This window comes from Lissotriton helveticus, chromosome 2_1, assembly GCF_964261635.1.
Source record: "Lissotriton helveticus chromosome 2_1, aLisHel1.1, whole genome shotgun sequence".
Classification (NCBI taxonomy): Eukaryota; Metazoa; Chordata; class Amphibia; order Caudata; family Salamandridae; genus Lissotriton; species Lissotriton helveticus.
In genome coordinates, this window is record NC_136059.1 from 1,519,858,150 (window position 1) to 1,519,870,643 (window position 12,494).

Here is a 12,494-nt window from a genome sequence, read left to right on the forward strand (position 1 = left end):
CACACAGATGTCTCATGTCCACCATCTTTCTTGTGTGGAACTATGGATGAATGTAGGGTCAGTGATTCCCTGTACCTTCCATGTTCGCCATGTTGTGGGACTTGGCTCACAGAGTGACACTTTGGTTTTTCCAACAGGGGTGACGGCACTAGTCCAACAGGGACAACCGCATCCAGTGTTGTTCTGCATCTCTCTTCCTTGTATCTCATTCTTTCTCTCTTTGTCTTCCTCTCTCTCTCTCACTCTTTTTCTCTGTCTGTCTTCCTCTCTATCACTCTTTCTCTCTCTCTCTTCCTCTCTCTCTCACTCTTTTTCTCTGTTTGTCTTCCTCTCTCTCACTCTTTCTCTCTCTCTCTCTTCCTCTCTCTCACTCTTTCTCTCTCTCTCTTCCCCTCTCTCACACTGTTTCTCTCTTCCTTGTATCTCACTCTTTCTCTCTGTCTCTCTCTTTCTATCTTTCTCTGTCTTCCTCTCTCTCTCACTCTTTCTTTCCTTCTCCCTGTCTCTCACTCTTTCTTTCTTTTTCTTTCTCCTTTGTTGGACGCATGACGCACCATCTTATCTTTCGTTTTGTCTTGCAGGCTGTGATTCACAATTGGTCCAGCGATGACAAGCCATGGCTGTACATAGTTTTAGTGTTGTTGTTTTGTTTTAATAACATGTTTTATATGTAAATCCATACATGACTAAGATTCTTATTTGTCCAACCTCACAAGCATCATCTTAATAATGGTTCACAGAAGGACACTTGCGGGCCCAAGAAGGTTGTTGGGGGTTTGCTGGTGATGTGGGAAGAGGGTGCGTTACCTGCTAATGTAGGAGACGCAGCGTGAAAGGGGTATCTCTCACAGACAGAGCTCCGGTATGTTTACAAAAATGCCTCGGACAGATGCCAGCTGACCGACTGAATCACAAACTGGCTTTTCAATGCTTATATAGTGTGACTTATGAACAGTTCGCACCCAGGCTCACAGAGGGACAACTGCGGCCCATGGGCTCGACTCACAGAGGCAGAACTACGGGCCGTCCGCTCTCAAAGGAACAGCAGCATAGTAGCTCACAGACATAGAGGCACAGCAGCATACTAGCTCGCACAGGTAGAGCGATGCATGCCAACAGACTGGCTTCTAAAGGCATAGCTGCGAAGTGATGATGTTGGGCAGAGGGAGCGTGAAAGGGTTATCTTCCTACTGGTGTCCTGGAATGGAAGTCATGATGCCTGGCGCTCACCTGTTTCTCCTTTATTGTGAATAAACTTAAACCTTCACTGCGTCCATATCATCATTACACAGAGCTCTGGTATATTAAATTGCCCCCGGGACCTTTCTTTTATATTTTCACTCGATACGAGGCACAAGATGGCTGTAAACTGTTCCTGGTTTGAAGTGTTAGCAGCAAATCAGAGGACACTTCCTGCTTTGAAGTGTTAGTAGCCAATCAGAGGCAAGCTCCTGCTCAGGAGTTGGGCACCGACCAGATACATATATTTGTTCCTTTAATATCTCAAAAACTACTGAACAGATTTACACCATTTGTGCGAACCGCGCTTTCTGGACCTAGACATTTCTCCCTGTCAAATTTGGCATAATTCTGTTCAGCAGTTTGACCTGTAGCCTTGTCTAAAGTTTCCCATGGAAAATAAATTGAGAAAACACGTTTTGACACCCCCCTTTTTCTCAGCCCCCCCTTCTCCAATCACACCTAAACTTTCAAGATAGAAGCTGATCAAAAAAGAGAAACTTTTTGGCAAATTTCGTTAAGATCCGTCAAACAACGCCAAAGTTATAAGCACATGGAGGGTTCCAGCAGAGGGCCCGTGCAACACCCCTCCCAACCTGAGTGAAGCCCCGGGACTGCTGGGACCCCAGCGGGCCCCCGCAGCCCCAGCAAGCCCCGGCTATTTTTATTTTTATTCCCTTGAGACCTAGCCCACGCAGGGTCTCATTAAAATAAAACGCAAGAACCAGCGACCCAGCACGAATTGCACCGATTTATTTTTAATATAAAAGTGCTTTCCTTAGCCCTGGGGGTCCTTCTGAGACCCCTAAGCATGCCTAGGGAGTCAGGGTGTTTCTACTCTACCCCCTTCTCTTGTTTTATACCTTTGTTTCTCTGTTTTCTGGTGACTCGCTTCTACGGAGTCACAAGATGGCTGCCAACACTTCATGGTTTGGAATGTTGGCAGCCAATCACAGTGAAGCTCGTGCATGGGACTTAGGCTCCACCCAGATATCGAAACTTTTATTTTTCTAATTTCTCAGCAACTGTGGAATGGATTTACACCATTCAAAAAAAAGGTCGCTTTCTGATCCAAGCACTACCTTTTTGCCAAATTTGGGGTAATTCCGTTCAGCAGTTCGGGCTGTAGCTTTTTGCAAAATGTCCTATGGAAGTTAACATGGGAAATGTGACCCCCCCTTTTTTCTAAGCCCCCGATTGAGGAATCACCCCCAAAATTTCAGGATAGGAGCTGACCTAAATAGACTTTTTGTGGAACAATTTCGCAAAGATTCGTCAAACGACGCCAAAGTTATTAGCATATCAAAAAATGCTTTTCCTATGGAAACTAGGTTGTAACTATAACTACCTACTGGCGACTGCCAGTAGGTAATATATATATATATATAGAGGATTTGATAGTCTAACCACTATGTTTATAAATCTTTTGATTGTGGGCCATTTAATGAACTTAGCTATTTTTGAAAAATGGTGTTCTTTTTCTCTACATATGCATTATTTTGCACATATAAGATCAATATGTTTATTGAAATTGTTGCGATATTTTGCACAAAAGTCAAATGTTTACAAAAAAGCACTTTATTGCGTTTTTTGCACAAATCATGTGAAAAGCACTTTATTGCCTTTTTTGCACAAACTATGTGAATGAATATTTGCACATATTTATTGCGCGATTTGCACTAAAAATATACAATAACGGATGGAGAAAGAGAGAAAATAACAGTTTTTTTATAACCATAAACTAGGCTTGATAGAAAGGATTTAATGTACCTTCTAAATCATTATAGCCCTTGGCGATTTTTTTTTTAAAAAAATATTTAATTGTGGTTTTAAGATATAAAAGCCAATATTATCTGTGGTTCAATTGATATGCATTTATGCAGTAATATTCTTAACATTGTTTATTTAATTATGTATAGGAAAACAACATGGTTAAAAACAAGAAAAAGAGAAAAAATAAGTCAATAAGAAAGATAGAAAATGTATGGCTTACCGCTAATAGTGTCTCTTCCATGTCTACTATCACGTGTGGTGTAGAAAAAAATACATAGGAAAATGGTGAGCTTTGCACTGATGATCTGTGAACAAGGGCGGACGCCCGAAACGCGTTGGATTTAGCGGCTCCATTTAAATAAAATCTGTTTGCCATATATCGGATTTGCTTCGTCTTTTATGCTCGCTGGAGAACGAGGCGCGAAGGACGAAAGTGGTTTTATATGAAAATCGGAAGGTGGTTGCTACCGAGGCGAATTCACTTCCTACAAGTTGGCTGCAGCTCTCAACCAGCATCAGAAGCTTTCTACAAGGAAATTTACAGCAGCAGCCCCCGTCTGGAACCAAGCACAGGCCCGTGACGAAGGGAAGCGGCAGCTAGATCCCAGTGGTCTGCGCCGTGAAGTAAACCTGTTGTGGTGAGTGACTTGATATTTCTGAATGGTGGGAAGGAATATACGGCACTAGCGGGGAAACTCTATATGGTGATTGTGTGAGTTTCCGCTCAAATTCAAACATTTTAAAATCAGGAGCCGGCTAAACTATGTCAGCAGAAATATTACGCGGCTGGGAGGCGGCCGCTGATGCACTTTTCTCCAATCTACCTAAAGTAATTGACAAGGGCGGGGCGACAAAGGCACTGCCCGGCAACGGAAAAAATACCAGTGAGAAACAAAAACATGAATTATTAAAACGTTTAGAAAAATGTATGCGTCAGGAAGTGACCAAATGGTGGGAACACAAGTCCCTGTCCAAGTATATTGAGGAGGGGCGTGTCCCCAGAGGACTTCGGATACTATTAGCTCCGAGCTATGAAAGACCAAATCCGGGAATGTTGAAGGAGTGGGGTCACAGCAATTTGGAGGCACCAACCAACTTAGTAAAAATTCTAGTAAAGAATGCAGTAATTTACAGAGATGCACTCATAAAAGAAATTGATGAAATTAATGAATTGTTGGCGAAGTTTGAACACAATGTTTTGATAACTAAATCACGCAAGGAGATACAAGAGAGACTTGCAAAACAGGAAGACAAGATTAAAGCCTGTAAGATCTATAAATTTGCGTGTGATAAGGAGGATTACGCGCAAGGGCGGATTTACACTTTTGCACGCAAGTATGAGAAGCCAAAAAGTCAAACCTCGGCCAAAGCAACCAACAAATCCAACCCACCAGCCAAATGGTAGCTTCCACATCTAAACCTTTGGAAACAATGATGGACAACAGTGACATTGAATCCTTGACAAGTGGTTTGTCATCAGATGAGGGAAGCTCAACAACAACATTGGTGGACACAATAAATTTGTTGGATGTGGGAGAGGAGGTGGATTTTTTAGTGGTGGACCGACTACAAACATTGAGGCCATGCAACAAGCAGCAGCAGCAAAAAAATCAAGAAACAACAAAAGACGATGTGAGCGTCGCAAAAAGCGAAAAGCCTTACAAAAAACCAAAAAGGCAATTCTGGCGCAAAAAATAGCAAAAGAAAATACAATCATTAACTTGTCAACTATAATTTTGACGGAGGCAGAAAATCAGCTTTTGAGCCTCGGTCTGACTTATTGCCCGATCTCGGATTTCAATTATACCAAAACCCGAGTAGATATCTTTTGCTATATACGTAAGCTAAAGCTGCAGAAATTTTTCAGCATTAAGGATGGCCTTAAGGAAGCGGAGCAAAAACTGGACAATCAGATGAGCATGGGTCTCTCAGCAGTGGATACAAAAATGTATCTCACGATGCACCAACTTGAGCATAACAACACTGTGGCAGAAATGGATCAGGCATCAACGCAACAAGAACTCAGGGCTGCAGAAGTTATACAAACAGGGGCGAACACTAGTCCGTTCAAGCCCAAATCAAGCTTCGTGCCAAACATGCCAAAAGACGCAATCAATACCTTCCACGATGTCATCGTGGAGGATCTTAAAAAAACTACATCATAAGGTGAGACATAGAAGAAGATACAAAAGCGAACAGGAAAAACAATATACATCTCTAATAAAGAAATTGAGCAACGACTATCAAATTATAGTTACTACTGCAGACAAAGGTAGCAACGTCGTAATCTGGCCACATAAGGATTATATTGTAGAAGCATTACATCAATTGGAAGACCCTTTGTGTTATGCCAAGACAACTCTAAAACAATATAATGTGGCAAGAGACCAGCTCAAAAAATTCATCTACAAATGGAAAAGGGAGGGGATGATCTCGACGCAAGAATATGAGTTTTTAAATGTCGAGAATCCTGTTCTACCGAAACTGTATCTTCTGCCAAAAGTGCACAAGCGAACGGTCCCTGTTCCTGGGTGACCAATTATCTCAGCAATTCAAGGTGTTTCAGAACATATCATGGAGTATATAGACTACTTTTTACAGGACCTGGTAAAAGACTTGCCTACATACATTAAGGACACCGGTGATTTTATCAAGAAGATTAGAGATGTCCCTTGGACGAAAGATTTGATATTCATAGCGTTGGATATCGAATCATTGTATACCAGTATAGAACATGACACTGGTCTAAGGGCATTGGAACACTTCTTGGGAAAAAGACCAATGCAATGTTATAATCACAATAAGATGGTCTTAGAACTAACATCATGGTGCCTTAATAATAACTTTTTTATGTTTGGCAATGATATTTATCTGCAGAAAAGGGGTGTGGCGATGGGGGCCTGCTTCTCCCCTAGCTATGCGTGTTTACACGTGGGCTGGTAGGAGGAGCAGGTCCTCATGTGCACACACAGTGCAATTTTTAATGCTCATGTTTTGAAGTGGATGCGTTTTATTGATGACATTTTTGTTTTATGGAAGGGAGATGTAAATAGTGCTAATGCCTTTGCACAACAATTAATAATAATCATGAAAATCTTAAATTCACATCTATGATTAATGAGCAAGAGATAGATTTTTTAGATGTGAAGGTTTTTGTACATATGGGACATTTGGCAACAAAATTACATAGTAAAAGTACTGCAGGCAATAGCATTTTGCATGCTAGCAGTGCCCACCCCAAGCATGCCATTAATAATATTCCCTTTGGAGAACTTTTAAGGCTAAAATGTATTTGCAGTACGGATGAAGATCTAGCCTTTTTTACCACTCAGGCATTGGAAAGATTCAGACAAAGAGGGTACGAAGAGGGAATTTTAAAGCAAGCTGTTAACAAGACTAATGCTCGATGGCGAGAATCCTTGCTCGAGCATGATGATTCCATCCACACAAATACCATGAACACTCCTTTGGCTCCAAGGCTTATAACTGCCTATAATCGCCAAGAAAGGAAGATCAGGTCCATTATAACACAAAGTTGGCTTATTTTGAAAACAGATATGGTTCTAGCCCCCAGATTACCAAATAGTCCAACAATTACATATAGGAAGGGACCTTCCATGAGATCTCAAATCAGTAGAAGTTTTCCTGAATTGAGCAAAAAACAAATGTGGCTTCAATCCCGGCCGGGTTTTACACGTTGTTCTACCTGTAGAGCATGTAGATTTGGAGTCAACACCACTGAGTACTCTACTCTGTTTAGTCCAGAAATATTCAAAATCTAGGGTTCTTACACCTGCAAGACGGAATATGCAGTATATGTACTGACATGCACCTGCGGTTTGCGATATGTGGGGAGCACAAAACTGCAGGTGCATGTCAGGATTCTCCAGCATTTGCGAGCCATCGTAAATAATGATAGTGCATATCCGGTGGCCAGACATTTCAAGTCAATGCACAATAATGGCTTGCAATGCCTAAAATATTTTGTCATAACATCTGTCCCCAAGCCACGGAGTGGAGGAGATAGGGACAACATGCTAAGGAGAATGGAGTCACAAATAATCCTTGAATTGGATAGTAAATTCCCGAATGGACTAAATACTAAATTATTATAGCCCTTGGTGATTTTTTTTTTATATTTAATTGTGGTTTTAAGATAAAAAAGCCAATATTATCTGTGGTTCAATTGATATGCATTCATGCAGTAATATTCCTAACATTGTTTATTTAATTATGTATAGGAAAACAACATGGTTAAAAACAAAAAAAAGAGAAAAAATAAGTCAATAAGAAAGATAGAAAAGGTATGGTTTACCGCTAATAGTGTCTCTTCCATGTCTACTATCACGTGTGGTGTAGAAAAAAAATTATAAGAAAATGGTGAGCTTTGCACTGACGATCTGTGAACAAGGGCGGACGCCGGAAACGTGTCGGATTTAGCGGCTCCATTTAAATAAAATCTGTGTGCCAAATATCGGATTTGCTTCGTCATTTATGCTCGCTGGAGAACGAGGCGTGAAGGAGGAAAGTGTTTTTTTATATATATCTATATATATATATATATACTTGTTATAATAATACATTTCAAGAAAATCATATATTACAATTTTTATTTTTAAAAATAGTTTTATGTGATATGTGTGTATATAAACATACACACATTTATATGTTAAAAAAACAATATTTTTGTGCTTGATATTGGACACAATACTATTGCACGATATTGCTGGTTTCGATATTGTGACAGGGAACCCTGTAAATCATTACCTTTTAATAAACCTTTGTGGTTTGATACTTAAAGATTATCTGGCCTAATGCACTTCATGTAATATTGAATGTATTTATTTGTTGACCAGGCTCAGAGGTGGAATTTTATCCATCGGATAGTGCTTTATGGTCCCCAAAATTAGCACATGGAAAATCGCTGACAGTACGGCACTTGACCTCAGGCAAAAGGCTGAGAAGTGATAATAGAGGATATATGGCAATCTTGTCAACATGTTCGAACACAAGACATAAGGGCTACAAGTCTAAATCACCATTCCATCCTGAAATCATCCTGTGCCCTAATTATGTTTAGGAGCTTCAACTGACTGCACCTGTTCCCATCAAACTTTCAGCCAAATCCTCCTTCCCCACATTACAGGGTTGAGAGCCCCGCCTCAGTCTCAAGGAACAATGTGACTGACCGACTCTGGGGTAGGTCCTTCCATCTATTCATCTAATCTTTCATCCCCCACCTGTAGACTTTATTCAGCTGTGTATGATTTAATATGCATAGAATATGTGTAATGTTAAATTTATTATACCGTCTACCATCCTCACTACCAATATATCTAATCATTATTCTGCCCAAACACAAAAGTAAAGCTGCAATACTATGTACAGTATTTCTGTTAGAAACGTGTTTCAGTAGGTAAAAACAGATTCAAAAGAATCGACATTTGATCATGTCAAGATTATTTAATATAAAAAGGAAACGTAAAAATAAAAAAAAAACATTTGTCTTTTCTTTTCATGCAGAGGTTATCCAAACTTCAGTCTCCAAGAGTGTTCATAACACATCTTCACAACGATAACCTACCAGAGACAGTTTTTGCAAACAAAATAAAGGTGAGAGTACATGTCAAATTATTTGCCAATCCTACCTGAATAGATTGTCTACCCTAACTATCTGAAATAAGCATTGGCAAAGTTAATAGGTTTCACAACAGCAGTGCCTAAAGCCATAAAAATGCCTGCTGCTGTGCAAAACAATTACACATGGATTTTTGTGTTTACAATGCATGGATAAGATATTGTTATGTGCCCGAGTTAGGCCCATGTAGCAAGACAGCACATTTTCTTACATTGTCCTCTTTCTGCACAATCATTTTTTACTGTGACCTTTTTCACATACTTGTGTGTGTGTGAAAATTTTGGATTTCTCTAAAAATGCTTTGCATACACATCTGGCTTCATGCAACATTATCATGAAGTCTCGAACACAGAGTTCAAGACCTTTACACACACTTCACAAATGTTCTTTCTTCATTCACGGGGTGACATGACTATCTGCCAACCCAATATAATGCTAATCTGTATATACATGATGCAAAGACCCTTTTTATTATAAATAAATGAGCATTTCCGGGGATTAGCCAGAGGAGACACTTCTGCTGACATTGAGGGGAACCGGCATGCCGAGGCATCACCAAGCATCTGCCTCACAACTATGTAAGGGGTGTCCAATTTGTGACCAAAACGAGCACCTACATTCTGTACCGCCAGGTAATGGGGTTGGATCATCCTGTGCAGGGATTCTTGGCTCTAGATACATACATCTACACCTACACTAGATGCACATCGAATAGGTATTACTAATTTTGTTTTATATGCCTGCATATATTCACTGTTTAGCACCATGGTGGAACTATACCTGCTATTTATTATTTTGGTGCTTGTAATCACTTTCATATGCTTCTGTCTACTGATTATCACAGCGCATGTAATCTATACAAGAATAATTTTGGTTCAATAAATATATTGAAGATGTTCCATTGTGTATTCTTTGTATACTTCTCCAAGAACAAGAGGGCACGAGTGACTGAGCGAAAGGGTTGTAGATCTGTTACCACGATCCCTGAGGGGTCAGGGTTGTTATGTTCAGTGTTTGCCTGAAACCATTCGCTCCCTGCTTAGTTTAGGGGGACATATGGTGTCACTGTGAGCTGGCTGGTATCCAGGCCAACATACACAATGGGTTGCATGGAGTCAGTCTATGCACCTCACCCAAAGTTCATGTTGTCCACAAACATGCAGGTCCTACTGACTTAGTGGGAACTCCACAACAATATAGAATGACATATCTCACAACAGAGTGTGCTTTTCAGATGTACAACAGACTGATACATTGTGAGCAAGTGTAATTATGCACACAAAAAGCAAATAGACAAAGGGTAAAACTAAAATGCTCCTGTAGACAGATCCAAGAAGTGATTGACAATGTGTCAAGCCAATGGTTGAAGATGCAAGTGGGGGAAGGCGGCTTACCTGAAGATCTCAAGAGTATGTGGAATACAATATGTTCGTCATGAATGCTCCGGAGGTAGTCATACATTGTAGGAGTTATGGTGAAGGCAAATTAATGTTTTTGATCTTTGGTGCAGTCTTTCTTGAAATATAAACAGCATTTAATTTAATTTCAATAAAGGAGTGATTTGTATAATCCCTAGTTTTAAAAGGGTGATCAATAGTGGCTTCTGTGTTCTGGGAAGTTGTGCTTGAGACTATATTCACCTTTCTTTTCTCACAAAGTCTTAGAAATTGCCTTTCCAGCTTTTTCTATTTTCGTTCTATTTTTTCGCCCATTCGTAAATATTCACAGTGATAAATATTAATAATATTGCAGTTTTCTTTTTCATAAAATATTGTTTTTGTACTCTTTGGCTTTTGGCCCTCTCATTCAATTAAAATGCAGAACATAACCAATGTGAAATCAGCACTGCTTGTTATGCTCACCCAAGACCTGGAAGATGAAACATTTTAGGTACGAAAGCCCGGGCTGGGGTCACGCAAATGTCAAAACAAGGCTGTGTAGTAAGTAGTGTAAGAAGCAGTAGTGGCGAGGGGGGAAGGGGGTAGTAAACCCCGGCTCACGGCTGACCGAAGTAATGTAAATAAATAAATACAACTAATTTCATTGTGCACACTGAAACGTCAAATGCGTGTCAGTGCGCGCAATGAAATTCATTTTATTTATTCATTTTCTTGCATTACTCCGGTTGGCCGTGAGCCAGCGTTTACTACCCCCCACCCTGCCCTTCCCCGCCCCACCTCACCGCCCCACGGAACTCCTTCCATGGAGCGCTACTGGTAAGAAGAGCCTTTCAGGCTGGCAGAAAATTTAAATAACCACAAATTCAAATTTACAACAAACACTGAACTCCTGTGGTAGTTTCAGCCACTTGTGCACCCTTTCTCAAGAAGACTGAAATTAACAACTCAGTGGAACCACTTTGGTTCTATGAATACAGATTTTTTTCTGTTTCTCTTTCACCTTTATCTGATATTTTAACAAGTGTTAAGTCTTTTGCTTTCTTATCTCTACTCTTGTTTTAAGAAATACTTGTATTTTTTAGAAATCTTTATTGTGTGGTGTTCACATTGTTAGTTTTTTTCCAACAGACTTTGGTTGTGTTTCGCAATCCAAAGGATGCAGCTGTCTCATATTTCCATTTCCAAAATAATAATCCTGCGCTTTCTAATTTCGACTCCTGGGATCAGTTTTTCGAATGCTTCATCAGTGGGAAAGGTATAGTTCTTTTTTGCAACGTTTAATACCAAATATTGAAAAATTGTTTTATTCATGGTATTTCACGTTCATGAGTAAATGCTGTTATATTGACCACGGAACAATTATCTGGAACCAGTGAAATTATGCGATTCTTATGGATTTACCCCTTTTTTCTTATAGTTTGCAGATTTCAACAAAAATACACTTTATTGGTAGCTTTAATGAAACCAAAGTCACTTACTAAGCATTGCAAAAGCTAAGAGGTCTCACCTTTGAAACCTACTGGTGTGGCAAATGCTGTCTGGTAATGCTGAAAAGTATCACTATAAAAGCACAATGCTTTTGCTGTTGCTTATTAGCATCTGCCAAAAAAATAAAGAAGGGATGGTGCAGCCGCTGTCAGCAGACATGGCATTCTATAGTCGTGAGCATGTGTTATCCTGCATGCATCCTTCTAGAATGGAGCAAAAGCTACTTTCTTTTTTGTTGACCAATCTAAGCTGGCAGGCACCACTTAACCCGTGAATAAAAAAATGTGTGAAAGTGCTATTTGGGCAGGCCGGTGGCAATTTGTTGCCTGGCCCTCGAAAGAAAGTACATATAAATAAATATATATATATATATATATATATATATATATATATATATATATATATATATATATATATATTCACTGAAAAAACCATAGGTTTCACACCAGTTATAGTTAGCTGAACATTTTACTCATACAAAACTATTGAAATTCCCACGTTATAGTTAGTTGAGCTCACTATAACATGCGCGCCCGCAATCCACTGCTGATGATGTCACATATTACATCATTCATGACATGGTCAGTGACATCACTGATGATATCACTGATGACATCTCAAATGACATCACTGATGACATCACTGATGACATCTCAAATGACATCACTGATGACATCACTGATGACATCATCCAGTGTCTGTGTGTTTCTGTAAAGTTAAAATATGTTTTACATATTGAAGAATGAGTGTATGTATGAGTGTCTGGATGAAGGATTTAGTAGGTGCGTGACTGACTATGAGTGAATGATTAAATGTGTCTTACTGAATGCATGGGTTAGTGACTAAACTGTCTGAATGTGTGCATCATTATGTCTGTTGTTGTGTAAGCTGCTGCATGTGTTGATCAGTAGCTATATGAGTGGCTATATGGGTTATTGATTGGTTGCCCAAGTATT

At 39.7% G+C, this 12,494-nt stretch overlaps 1 protein-coding gene across 1 annotated transcript in view; it reads left to right on the forward strand.

Moving 5' to 3' along the window:
• LOC144818748 (sulfotransferase 6B1-like) overlaps window positions 1-12,494 on the forward strand; it is a 344,617-nt gene that overhangs the window by 166,177 nt on the left and 165,946 nt on the right. The window contains exons 3-4 of the mRNA XM_078676456.1: window positions 8,536-8,625; window positions 11,179-11,305. Of these exons, the coding sequence (XP_078532582.1) occupies window positions 8,536-8,625; window positions 11,179-11,305 (217 nt within the window). The remainder of the gene's footprint in view (window positions 1-8,535; window positions 8,626-11,178; window positions 11,306-12,494) is intronic.